The sequence below is a fragment of the Gopherus flavomarginatus genome, chromosome 4 (assembly GCF_025201925.1).
Source record: "Gopherus flavomarginatus isolate rGopFla2 chromosome 4, rGopFla2.mat.asm, whole genome shotgun sequence".
Taxonomy (NCBI): Eukaryota; Metazoa; Chordata; order Testudines; family Testudinidae; genus Gopherus; species Gopherus flavomarginatus.
In genome coordinates, this window is record NC_066620.1 from 120908360 (window position 1) to 120922464 (window position 14105).

The 14105-nt window shown below is 44.1% G+C and overlaps 1 protein-coding gene across 2 annotated transcripts in view; it reads right to left on the bottom strand.

Annotated features, from left to right (window-relative positions):
* The window catches only part of TPD52L1 (TPD52 like 1), an 88228-nt gene that overhangs the window by 30099 nt on the left and 44024 nt on the right, over positions 1 to 14105 (bottom strand). For both annotated transcript variants that reach the window (XM_050949922.1, XM_050949921.1), the window contains exon 3: positions 12030 to 12178. In XM_050949922.1, the coding sequence (XP_050805879.1) occupies positions 12030 to 12178 (149 nt within the window). The remainder of the gene's footprint in view (positions 1 to 12029; positions 12179 to 14105) is intronic.

Consider the following 14105-nt stretch of genomic DNA (forward strand, 5'->3'; position numbering starts at 1 on the left):
ACTTGCGGAGAAAGATACCAGAAAGAGAATGTAGGCAATGTACAAAATTCTAAGAGTCAAGTGCTGTGATTAAGATTTCTTCAAACAAAAAAGTCACAAAAGGACATGATCTGCTGTCGGACCTGTGCAACCTTGCAGACTTCAACAGGATTGAACAGCAGTAACAGAGCAGAATCTGATCCAGGATCTATATTCCATACTGTGAACATCATTTTAAAAGGGGTTAGAGTGAGTTTACACATGTGGTTGATTTTCACCGGAAGTAACAAGTTTAAATGCATTTGGTGATATCATTCTCATCCCCATTTTTGCTTCATCACATTATTTGGCACAACTGTCAGATTCCATTCTAGTCAGTCTTGAATAGAAAGGGGGAGGCAAATCATAACAGAGGTGAAGCTGCAGAGGAATAGAAATACAGGGCCAAATACTGCCACTCTCACTCAATACTGAATAGTGCCTTTCTCCAGGAGTAGTCCCTGCTGATTTCAACATGACTACTTCTTAAGTAAGGCACTATTCTGTTGTGAATAAGGATGGCAGAAAGTGGCCTACAGAAAGGTATGAACAGCATCTGTCTGCATTATGGGCCTGATCCAGAGCTCGTTGAAGTCAGCAGAAGGACTCCCACGACTGTGATGGGCAAAACCAAGGGGGCCAATCCTGGATGGCACTCTGGCAGATTTACACCAGATTTACACCAGCACAAAGCAGTCCTAAACCTGGTGGATCCAGCCCTCAGAGTAGGGGTATCCTCTGGTCATGTCAAGCCAGAATAGCAGTTCGTAATACCAACTCTAAAGTGGCCCTCATAAGTGTCCTAGGGTTGCCATCTGGCCAGTTTTTCTACTACCTTGCCAGTCACCAGTCAAAAGATGCAATGTGCCACTTTTTTTTTTTTTTGCTGTGCATATGCAGCCACACACATGGTGATCTTAACTACTGGCTGCAATGTGACATCTGGGAGCACACCATGGCCCAGCCAGTACCCAGGTCCCATGCTGTGTGAATGCTGAGCCCTCACCTGCCAGCTGCCAAAACCACAGCAGTGCTTCTTGTCTCTGGGGACTGGCCAGGAAGTTGGATGGACCCGTCGTCTGAGGGCAAGGCTGACCAGCCAGCAGGATAAGGTAAGGAGAAGGGAAAGGCACAGGCTTTGAGAGCGAACAGTAGGCAGACTTCCTGGACTGTGCTGTCAGAGGTCCCAGTGCCAGCCTTAGAAAGGATGAAGTGGAGGCTAGCATTATGGCAAACCACAGAACTCATCTACACACAGATCCAGTGTGTCTAACCCATTATACAAGTGTGTTGAGTGGCTGTAGGTACAGTCCTGTGCCCTGGTACGGGGTTGCAGAATGATTTCAGCTCCCTAGGTTTATTGGTGCTAGGGCTGGCCAGTGGCTAGTTTTTCTGAATCTCAGGAGGCGTCAGCCCAAAAGGGACATGGCCAAGGCTTTCCTGTGCTTTGTTATTACTATAACAGCCCCTTGGCATTGACAGCCATTGCAGATCATAGCAAGACTCTTTGCGCTTTCTATCCTCAGCTGCACTGAGCACTCCTCATTCTGAATGATGAAACACCCTGAAAAATTGTTTTTTCCTTGTGAGCTCTGATTTAGTGGAATGGTATATAGATGCGCATATGGAAATGCTATATAGTAGTATTTGCTATTAAACAGCATCCTGGCTCAGTGTTCAAGCCTAACAGATCTTGTCCATGCTAAGCGCCATATCTTCCAAAGCTTAAGTTATGCCCCCTAATTGTTTTGGTACAATTAACAGGGAAGTATAGGAACAGAAGGAATGGTGAAAGTAGCTCTGTGTTTCTGATTCAAAAGTAGTGCTGGTGGGAAAATTTCCACTGAAACCATTTTTGACAGAAAAATGGGTATTAGACTTTTTTTTTTTAAAGTATAGTTTTCTGTGGAAATTTTCAGTTTTTCATAAAAACACCCCAAATGCCTGAAAACTAAAATATTTTGATTTTGATTTGGATAGCCCACCATGGTCCCTCATGGGCATTGTAGTCCTGTTTACTCATGTCTTCTTCTATGGTCTGTGCTCCCCAGCCAGACATTTCCCATGATATAACATGGCCAGAAACACCCATAACGCAATCAAACTCCCCTTTAGTTCATAATTACAGACTTGGGCTTTTAAAATATTATTGCTTTTTATTTCAGTTTCATAAAATGCAATAAACTACCAATATTCTCTCTTTAAGTAATCTCTGAACATGTTTTGCTGCATGACCTATGGGTTGACTTCCTATCCATTTAAGAGGAGCTGATTTGACAAGAGAAGTTTACGTAAAAGGAGGTTCTGTGACAATTGGAGGCATCATAAGAAACTGAGGTGTGTCTTGAGAGCCATCAGACTACATTGTGACATTGAAGAAGCTACTGCCAGATAATTAGGAAAAGTTTGGGTATAATAAATTATGTCCTGGTAATTTACTAGTCCGAATGCTGTTGCTACCCAAGATGACGATGGAGTGTCCTGCTGCTGCTACCAGAAAGCCCCAGAAGGGCACTGATGGGCAAAACTGCCTCTGACCGGATGACCATGGTGAGGATAAAATGTAGACCAGACACTTAGGAGTCTTTTTGAGATATATTCAGTGCTTCATGTGAGAGATAGGTGTTCACAGACAAAGCAGGATAAATTAACCTGACATTTGTAGTTTTCATCATATGAAATTTAATGGAAGAAACAGCACGAGAAAGCACTGAACTCTTTAGGACTGTTTCATTCTTCTCTCTTCTTCAACACTTAGCAGAACAGTTGGCCATAGCGATCGTTGCCATTTGGTCCATTCCCGAGCAGCTGCAAAGGCTTGATGGCCCGAGAGTCCAACATCGGAACAGACTTGATGAACTCATGTAACAGGGGTCTGCCTCTGGGCCTCCTCCACCCCTAGCTTGGTGGAATTTTATCCCAGATGTTACAAGCCACACGGAGAATGGCATTTGCTGGAATGCCTTGTGGCATCCTTGCGAAAAGTAGGAAAAGCGTAAGGCGCCATCTGTGGACAATGGCCCAGTAGTCTGCATATTAGAGAGACCATAAACATCTACATTACAGATGAAGTCATTCCACTTTATGCCCAATGCACGATGTTGGCATTGTGTGGAAACTCTCCAACTTTGCCCAGTCTGAGTGGTGTAGTATTCATGTTCCGCAGCCATACAACAGTACGGGAAGAATACAGCTCAAATAGATCCTGAACTTGGTTGTCATGCTGAGATGATGATGGTTCCATATTTGTTGTAAATGACCCATGTCAGATACTGCAATGCCAATCTAATGGAGAACCTCCATGTGAGAGTTGGAGGAAGTAGTAAGTATAGAACTCATATAGGAAAAGCTGGAGACTGCTTCGACAGTTTCATTATTCAAAAGAGAGATTGGAGTCACAGGTGAACCTGGTCCTAGATTTTGCAACTTTGTCTTTGCCCATGAAACATGGAGGCCAATCTTAGCCCACTCCTCCTCCATTTTCTGGAGTGCCTCTTGAAACCTGTTGTGGCTCTGTACTAGAAGAATGTTATCAGCATAGTCAAGGTCTGAGATGCCTACGTCCCTGACGGAATGCTGCATTATGAAATCCACTGCATGACAAAAGAGCGCAGGGCCAAGATACAGCCCTGCCCGATACCAAATACTGATTTAAAAAGGTTCTGACGTCCGATTCTCCAGACGTAAATGGGCAGTGGTTCCATTATGCAGCTCTCTAATCAAGTCCAGCAGAGTGGTAGGGACACCTATGCCCTTTAAGGTCTTCCATAGTGCGACACAGTCAACTGAATCTAACGCAGCCTTAAGATTAATGTATGCTACGTGCAGGGGCTTCCTGAACTCAGTGTTTCTCCGACAAGTGGAAGACCAAAATGGCGTCTAATGTGGACCTGTTCCTCATAAAGCCTGACTATTGGGGGAGATGCTTCCAATGTAGCAGAGGCTCCAGACACGCAGCAAAACATGCACAAAACACATTCCCTGGAATGGACAGCAAAGTGATCAGCCTGTAGCTCTTATACTCACTGTGCAGTCCTTTGCCCTTATAAAATGAGATCACAACACCGTCCTTTCCAGGTGGTTGGCAAGGTTCCTGTTCTCCACACCAGATGAAAGATGGCCAGAAGTGATTCCACTATAGGGTCAATAGCACATTTTAGCAGCTCTGTGGGGGTGTCATCAGCACCAGCTGTGCATCCATCTTTCAGTTTACAGATGGCTCGCTTCACTTCATCCACTGTGATAATGCTCCACCCAGCGTGAGAGGATGTCATTATCCGATTTACATGGATGGCCTTGGCAGCCATTCAGGATGCTGTCTGTAGTGACTACCTTTTGACCTCTGAGGTTGCAAATAGCACAGAATGCAGGCTTTAAGTCTCCCCTGGCTGAGGCAAATTCAATATTGTTCGCCACGTGGTTATAATATGCCTTGTGATCACGGAGTGCGAAAATTTAGCACCCTAGCTTCAGCTGGTTACAAGTGCGCTTATCGCCACTCTGGCAAGCTGTGGCCTTCAATTTAATTTAATTAATGGCCTTCCCCGATAGCCATGGTCGATGTGCTGGATGCCTATAGACAACTGTCTGCTCAGCAGATTGGTGGGGAATAGAAATTAACAGTGTCCAGGCAACCTCTATGTCATCCAGCAGGGTGGCTATAGCCGAGAATCTATTGCTAACGTCAATACAAAAACTTGTTGACTAAACCTGGCACACAAGGTGCGTCAATGTCAAACTTCATCACAGAAGGCTTATCTGCTCATCAGAGTGTCCAACACCATATGGGCAACCACTAGGTGGTAATCTGTGTTCACAGCACATTCCGCACCACTATATACTCTACAGAAGGTGAAGAGACGCCTGTCACGTGTTTTGATGTGGTCCAACTCCTGAGTGATGCTATCATGAGAGACCTATGACATCCAGCATATGCAGTGCCACCTGAACCATGACTCAAGACTAGAAAGATTCTGGGAGGTGCAGAATGTGAGCAAGCAGCTAGCTTTATCATTGGGTATATCTGAGCCATAATGACCAATGATATGTTCAAAGCCATTTCGCAGGGAGCCACTAAATGTGTTTAGGTCACCAAGGATCATGAGGGACAGTGCATACTAGACATGCCAACTGATCGTAAAAATGATCTTCAACTGAATCAACAGATTCCTCTATTGGCGCATAGACTACTATGACAGTGCAGTAACCATGCCAATGTTTAAGACGTGCAATAAACAGCCGAGACGACACTGGAATCCAGATTATTAAGGAGGACTTGGCCTCGTGTTGCAGTAGTGCTACCCCACATAAGTGGTTGGAGCTGCCAGAATACAGAAGTAAGGAATCTTCCACCTCTTGACAGCTGTGATCTATCAGCCTTGCTTCCGTTAGGCCTGCAATTGATATGCCAAGACGGTCCATTTCACATGAGACAGTGACCTGATGACCATGCCTAGGAAGAATTGAAACATTCCAGATGGCAATTTTGATGGACTGGAAGAGATCCCAGGTACGACTGGATAAATTGTCACGATGTATTGCAAACACGCCTGCCGACAGAGGATGCGCATCCCCAGGGGTGCTTTGGCACAAGTCATATATGCTGAGGGAAGACAGCACTGGCAAGGCATCTACAGCTGAGAGTAAAGCAGGGGCTTTAACCCTGGTGCTGAGTGCTAAGTTATTCATGGTCAAAAGCAAGAGCAAACGATTATGCCCCACAAAAAAAACCCCAAAAATACCACCTCAACCCACTGGGATGAGACGGAGGTGTAGTAACATGACCTTTCTCCTGGTCTACCAATACTGGCTTCACACTGTGCGATCCAAACCGTTGAGTCTCTCTCAGTGACCTCCTTCACTTGGGTAGCTAAGTGCAGCTGCTGCTCTGCATCTTCACTGCCTGTGCGAGCCATCATTTTCGGGGTTCTCGTTGGACCTGTCCACCTCACATAATGCCCAAGGCGATATTTCAGACAAGCCTTCATCGCTGATGGCGTAGCTCCAATGAGCGCTCCCATACTTTAGACGTTACACTCACTCCACCACAATGAGGTACAGGTCGGCCTGTTTCTTTGCATGACTTATGTTACTATGTGCGTTTCTTATTGCTTAGTATTGTGTACTGGGAACCGCAAAATTCATTTCAAACATGGAAGTAAGAGAAGTGCACCCACTCAAATGCAAAGCAAATACCTGTAACCAAGCAAGAATTCAGGTTACGTAAGCCCCTTCCCTGGGTAGCAAAATGCTAATTAGGAAAATAATTTAAAAAAAAAAATCAGTGCAACATTGTAAATAAAATTATACCTTAATCCAAAATTGTTAGCTTTGCCTTTTAAACCCACCAACATTGTCCTGCTTCATTAAAAAGTGCTATTATTTATACTTAAAAATAATAAATGCACACACTGCTCTAAGCTAACCAAATTCCTGGCAATTTTTATTCACTGCAAACCTGAGCTCAGAAAAATTATTCTACCTGAACACCTCCTCCCCACCACAAATGTGAAATGAATGAATCTGATTAACTATTCTTTAGGAAGTTATTGGTATGTTTTATATAGGTAAAAGGGCCTGTGAAAATAAAGCCCCCCTACCCAGACATGTAGTTTATGCTAAAATCAACCCATTGTAGAACAACAGAGGAAAATACTGGACAAGAAAATTGATTATGAACAGATGTGAATAACAGAAATCTTAGAAACTGGAAGGGACCTTCATGGTACATCTGGTCAAGTTCCCTGCACTGAGGCGGGACTAAGTATTATCTAGAGCTTCTCACAACAAGATTTTTGGTGGCCTCAGAGTGCAGCCACCAACTCTTGCAGACAACTTTTTCCAAAATACTTAATTAACTTTAGGAGAAATAAATAGTTGTGCACAAACACATCCAAATCATTGTCATTTATTTATATTGGGTTTTGGTTTTTTTTGCAGACTCAATACAGTCATCTCTAGTCTTTACTGAACCTCAGCACCATAGAAACACCAACAAGGTGCTTTCCACATTCTTGTCTTTGTTGTTGTCTCTTTTGCTTTTCTGGTAAAACGTGGATGCCTGTACAACAGTTCTACCTGGAGTTTGCTCCTATTCTTGTGCTTGGTGCATGTCACGGAGCAGGAGCCCCTCACTCTGTCCGGGAGCTGCCAAATCCTGCAGCATGTGGGGGCCACTGAAGTACTTGCAGGAGCTGCAGCAACTGTAAACAGCAAGTGTGGCCCCAGGAGGGGGAAAAGGCTGACCTGTCTCTGTCCCTGCCTTCTGTGGCCCTTCAGCGAGAGCCCACTCCAGGGAAGATGGGTTGGGAACTCACTGGCTGCCTGCAGAATACCAGATTAACCACACGCTGGCTGGTTGGGAGTGGGGGAATTGCCCAGGGGAGTGCCCTAGTGGCCAAATGCTGCAGCTGCCTCCACCGACAAGATCTGCGTCTGGCACCACCCACACCAGCCCCACGTCTACAGAGGCACTGCCTAGAGCCCCCTGAGGAGGCTGTGCAGTGCAGGGTGCCAATCTCTGCTGGTAGTACCAGTGCAAACACCAATGTGGCGCAGCTCACTGTCCTTAGAAACAGCTATTCAGGAGCAACAGTTGGATGCCGCAGGAGGGGCGCTGCTTTGCCCCTTCCCCTCAATATCCGCCCATGTTTTGGAGGCTGTCATGGCCATAAAAAAAAAAAAAAAACACCACCACCATACATACACACACACACAACCATACAGTGGCTGCATTTGAGAACACTGATCTAGGGCTGCCCTGACAGACGACCCCAGTCTAACTGGTTCTTTAAAAAACTTCCAATGATGGAGATTTCACAACCTCCCTAGGTAATTTGCTCCAGTGTTTAACTTTTATTTACAGTTAAGAAGTTTTTCCTAATGTCTAACCTAAATCTTGCTGAAATTGAAGCCCATTACTTCTTGTCTTGTCCTCAGTGGATAAGGAGAACAAATCATCACTAATGCTGTGAGCAGTCTGTCACGGAGGTCACGGATTCCATGACTTTCTGTGACCTCTGTGACTTCTGCAACAGCTGGTGCTGGCTGGAGCAGCCCTTGGGTCAGCAGTTTGGGTGTGTAGGAGAGGGCTCAGGGCTAGGGGCAGGGGGTTGGAGAGTGCAGGGGGTGCTTACCTCATGGTGGGGGGCTCCCCAGCTCCCACTGGCATGGTCCCCCTGCAACTCCTAGGCGGAGGGGTGTCTACATCACATGCTGCCTGCACCCACAGATCCCGCCCCCACAGCTCCCATTGGCTGCGGTTCCCAGCCAATGGGAGCTGCGGTAGCCAGTGCTTGTAGCAGGAGCAGTGGAGCCCCTACCCTGGCCCCTGCTGCCTAGGAGCTGCAGGGATGTGGAGCCAGGTAGGAAGCCCCACCATCCCGTCCCTCTCACAATAGCAGTGGCATGGCTGAGCCCCTCCCACCCCCAGTACCAGCGGGGTTCCCAAACCACCTCCCCAAGCACCCGCAGCGCCATACCCAAGTTTTAGTCAGGGAAGGTATTTCTAGTAAAAGTCATGGACAGGACACTAGCCCATACATTTTTGTTTACAGCCCGTGACCTGTTCATGACTTTTACTAAACATACCGTGACTAAAACATAGCCTTAATTATCACCTTCCTCCTTTATAACAACCTTATACATACTTGAAGACTTCTCACACTCCCCCCTCACTCTTCCCTTCTCCAGACTAAATAATCAGAAGTTTTTCCATCTTTCCTCATAGGTCTAGACCTTTAATTCATTTTTGTTGCTCTTCTGGGCCTTCTCCAATTTGTCTACCTTTCCTGAAGTGTGGTGCCCAGAAAGGGACAAAGTAAATGAGCTAGCTCCAACAGAAGGTATTTTGTATTCAGGGATGAAAGATTTGAACAGCTTTCCAGAGTTTCCTTTTGAAAGCTACATTGCTGCAAAATGCCAGAGCTATTGTTGAAAATATAGCATCCGACTAGAATTAATAGGAGTTGCCCGTGTGCACGGAGGGCAGAGAGGGCAGAATTTAGCTCTGTGTGCTATTGTCCCAGAGCTATGTGGCAACCTTGCCGGTGGCTTGAATCTATAGGAAACGTTGGTCCATGGAGCCCATATTTATGGTTTTCTATGGAGAAAAACCACGGACATTTTCTGCTGGACAGAATCCTTTGAAGGTGATGTTCCTGGCACTATTAGTAACATTTCAAAGTTGGTGAACATCTAAAATGTTTTCCAACCTAGATGCCTAAAGTTAACGCCTATATCTACAGTTAGGCATCCAGCAGATTTTCAAAAGGCACAAATAGCAGTTAGGTGCTCAAGTTACCACTAATTTTTGGGTACCCCCCATTTCTGGGAGCCCATTTGGGCTCTTTCCAAAAATCAATGATGGTTTGGGTGCATACTTCTTCACGCTTTTGAAAATCTCCCAAGTTAAAAAAAAAAGCCTTATTTCTGGAAACGCTAAGTGTCTACAAATCCCATTAACATTGGCTTGAAAGTCAGGCCATTTTAATTAAGATATCTAAATATGGATTTAAGAGTCTAAATTTGGGCACCCAAATATTTTGGACTTTGTTCTTTAATTGGCTCCTGATTTAGTAAGGCTGAAGGCAAATATTAACAAGGAACCTTTATGGGTAAGGCACTGACTCCATGCTACCACACTGAAAAAATAATGTTATTAGAATGTTTATTCAACCTACAATCATCATCTACTATCAGATTTCTGCCGAGACAGATCCTTCAGTGTGAATTCCCACTGAAGCCAACAGAAGCCCAGGTTCTGCGGCACTTTGAAGATTTGGATGCTTTAGGGAGAGGCATAAAGGGCAGTTTAGACACCTATCCCCAGTTAATTTTCAGCGGGAGATAGATGCCTAAACTGTCCTTTTGAAACTTTTCCTTACTGCTCTTAATTTTTAATAGTAGGGATTGTCCTAATGATCAGGTCTCATGCAAATCATCCTGCTTATGTACCCCTTCTATACAAGCTTAAAACGGAAAAGTTTTATTTAGGAATTCTGCTGGGCTGCCTCACTGAAGTTTTAGTTCTGGTGCCTCATGACCCTATTCTTTCATTAATCCTGGCTGAAATACATCTTCCATGTTTTGAGATGTTTGTGTTTATTAAAAATACCCACAAAGCCAAACCTTTACATGGAAAACACAATTTTTGTTTAAGAAAAAAAATCATTTTCCCCAAACCCCAATTTTCTATCACAAAACAGCTTTGACAGAAAACTTCCTCCCCCCACACTACAATTACATTAGATCAGTGGTCCCCAAACTTTTTACCTCCTACCCCTCCCTTACCCCATCTCCGCCCCTTCCCCTCCCTCCTGCAACCAGGTCCAGGATTGGGGCTGCAAAGGCTGGGACCCCAGCTGGAGCCAGGGGCAGGGCTGAGAGCAGAGCCTTGGCCAGGGGCCTGGGGAGGAGGGGCCACAGCCAGGAACGGAGGCGAGTGGCACTCTCCTCCCGAATGTTCCTCTGTGCCCCCGTGGGCGGGGGGGGGGGGGGGGAGAAAACGAAGCTCCCTGCAGTTTGGAGACAGCTACACTAGATTTTCCTTTTTATTATTATTCATTCAATACTCAGGTGCTGTCATTTTAGGGAAGATACAGTGTGTTCATAAATATCAGTGTTGAAACCCTGCTTTAAGTGCAAAACTCAACCTTAACTATGGAGCTGAGACCTGCACCTCAATAAGGACTTGGTTTTCGAGCTTCTTATTTTGTCTGTCACCTGTCTTGTTCAAACTCCATTTCTCCCAGTCAGCTTTTACCTCAGATACATACAAAGTTATTCAGACAGAAGCTCAAAGTGCTGTACCTGCTCCAGGCCTCTACATTTTGTGGCAGATTCAGGGTAGGTCTTATCACTGTTTCTTTACATGTATCAGTAACTCCTTTCCTCATGGGAGACCTTGCGGGGAGGGATAGCTCAGTGGTTTGAGCATTGAACTCGCAACCCTGGGTTTAGCAGGCCAATCCCTGAGGGGGCCACTTAGGGGTCTAGGGCAAAATCAGTACTTGGGCTTGCTAGTGAAAGCAGGGGGCTGGACTCAATGACCTTTCAGGGTCCCTTCCAGTTTCAGGAGATAGGTTAGTTTTAATAGCAGCACAAACAAAAAACCAACTCCCCACCCTACAAACAAGCAACCCTCTTTTTTTTTTTTTTCAAACACACCCTTTTGGCAGACAATGAACTAGACCATTAAGGTTCTACAGTATCATTGGTTTGTTTTTTAAAAGATTTCCATATAGAGATTTTTACTGAGCTGTTTAGTTAATACTTGAATTTCAGTTACCATCATTTATACATTGCAAGTAGCATACCAATACCCTGCATTTCTACAGTACTTTTAATTCACAGATCTCACCTAAACTGAGCTTCTCCACATTCTTGGAAACTAGGTAGGCATTCTTGATATCCATATTACACACAAGTAAACAAAAACTGAGACACATTAAGCTATTTGACTAAGCTCAAACTGCAGGCCAATAGCAATGCTCTGAATAAACTCAGGAATCATGAAGTTAGGTCTCCCTGTTCTAACCATTAGACACAGCACTGTTTCTCCTATGACTATTGCCTGCTTTCAGTTATTGAAGTCAACTATGAAAAACTGTAGAAAATTCCCATATGGAGTCATACACAGCAGTTCTGTGAGCACTGAAAGTGTTTCTTGTTGCTGCTGATGTTTTGGTACAAAGAAAAAAGCTAAGTAGGAAAACAAATATAATGCCATCAGATCAAAAATATTCTCCCACCAGTCTGGGGTTCGTGTGATATGGGCAACATTTGGTGGGGTCCAGGTTTTTTTGTCGTGTTGTTACAGGATTGCTTTTTTTTTTTTTTTTTTTTTTTTGAACCACTTAAGTACTTTGAAGAACCTGCCATGTCAGTTCCTGCAGCTTGCTCAAGTTTGGCCACATTTTTCAGCAAATAGCACTGTATGAGGGCCCAAAATATGAAGTACACAATATGCTACTCAGTGGAAAAGAATGAACTTGTACAGGTTTTGTACTCACGCAGAAGTCGTCTGCATGTCGTGCCAGCTTTTGCTAAAGTTCTGTTTCAGCTCATTCATCAGGTTGATACCAAGCTTTTGTTTGATTTCTGCTAGGTGCTTTTCTTTGGCTGCTAACACTTGCCGTAAAGTTGAAATTTCATCCTCTAGCTGAATAGAATAAAACAGAAATGTTAGCTAGTCATGGAAAGATAAATAAGTATCACATCGGCAGAGCTAAAAATCTCTACCGATGTTCATGTGACTCTGTATTTGACAGTGAGGCATATGTGTGGGAAAAAGGATTAAAGCAATTTTGCTGGTCCCTGGGAAGCTGCCTGGACTACCACATCCATTATTAAAATTCTGCTCAAAATGCACATTTCCTTAAATATATGATCCCATACTCCTCACTCCATGCACGCACCTCGTAAAGGGGAGAGTTATCTCACCCTTGGGAAGCAACTGTGCAGCAAGAACTGCTTGGGAGCATCACAAGTCTTTAAATGACACAAGCACTTGATTCACATAGAAAATGGGACTAGGTAGGAGTGGAGGAAGACGATGTAACACAGCCACCTTCCTTTGAATCCATGAGCTTTGCATTTCCTATTTACAGCTTCAGCATATAAAGTATCACAACCCTCCAGTCTTGGACCATATATAATACACATACACCCCTTCACTCCCCCAAAAAGGTTTTAAATAAATAAGGAACACTGTTTTTCAAAAAGCATTATGTTTTTCTATGTGAGACTTTTAATCTCTGTTGTTTTATATGGTTGAAATAATAAAAATAGATTTTTTTAAAGCATTAGATGTTACCAAGGGTGGCCAAGAATCTGTCAGAGTACAACAGACTTATAGTGTAGCTATAGGGACTATTGGAACTGGTCCTTGTCTAGCGGGTTTGGGGTATCATGCCATAAACCTCCTTGCCCAACCCAGACGTGTCCTCCTCAGGGCTAGTAACAATGTGGCCCATAATTTATCAACCCATCCCAATATAAAGGGGAAGGAGTCATTTCTAGAGGAAAAACTTCACTACATTTAAGGTACCAGCTATAGAGCCTCGAACAACTTAGTGCTCAAGCCCAGGCTGCACATTATAGGCCTGGTTCTCTGCTCCATTGAAGCTCCTTAACGTCACTCCAACAGCTAAAGGGGCTGAATAGAGAGAGCCGAAGAGATTACTGGGAATTTTCCTGGCAAAGGAGGAAGTCCTACTTTATCTAAAGCTGATGGAGCAGAGCTATACCATCTCTGTCATATCCCCTGGTATATGGACATGCCAGGAGAAAACTCTCTACTCTGGCTACCTCACTGGCTATAAGGATCCATAGGCACTCCAAGCATAAAAGCCAGAGAAGCAGCCCTGAAGACCTGAGAATACCAAAGGCAAAAAGGTGTCTTCGAGTAACTTTGTTTGTCCACACCCAGCCTAGGAGTGGAGGAACAGAGAATCAAGGCCTATGCCTTGATCTTCTATTTCTGAATAGTTTTTAGACTTGATAACTACAGACTAAATTTTACTTGTGGGGAGGGAAATCAGTTGGACTACTTGCATAGACACAAAACAAGCAGGAACTGCCTTATAATCTGCCATCTAATCTTTAGAAACATTTCAGTTAAAGGGAGGGGGGAAAAAGTCAAACTAAGAACTGACCTTGAACTAACCAACTTGTGCATGAGTAAGGCTTAAACAATATGTTTGGTCAAAAGCAATCTATGGCGCTACTGTTTGTACTCTGGCAGACATGTCTTTTCAAACACAATTTTTCAGACTTCATTTTATACAAAAATAATATTGTTACCTAGCATAGGAATAGGACATTTGGCTAAGGGGAGGAAGACTAGCAACAGTTCACCATTTATTCAATCTTCTCATGCCATTAGTCTGCATAGGGCTTAAAATCTCTACCTCACAAAACAGGCAACCTCACATAATAATTAAGTTGCAGTGGTGGTGAGAGTGAAGGACAAATATAGTTATTCTTGACAACACAATTAGAATTTCCATTAAAGCTGTTTTGTTTTTTCCTGTCTATCCTAAGTGTAGGGTGGCCAACTTTCTAATGTCTGAAAATTAGACTCCCTA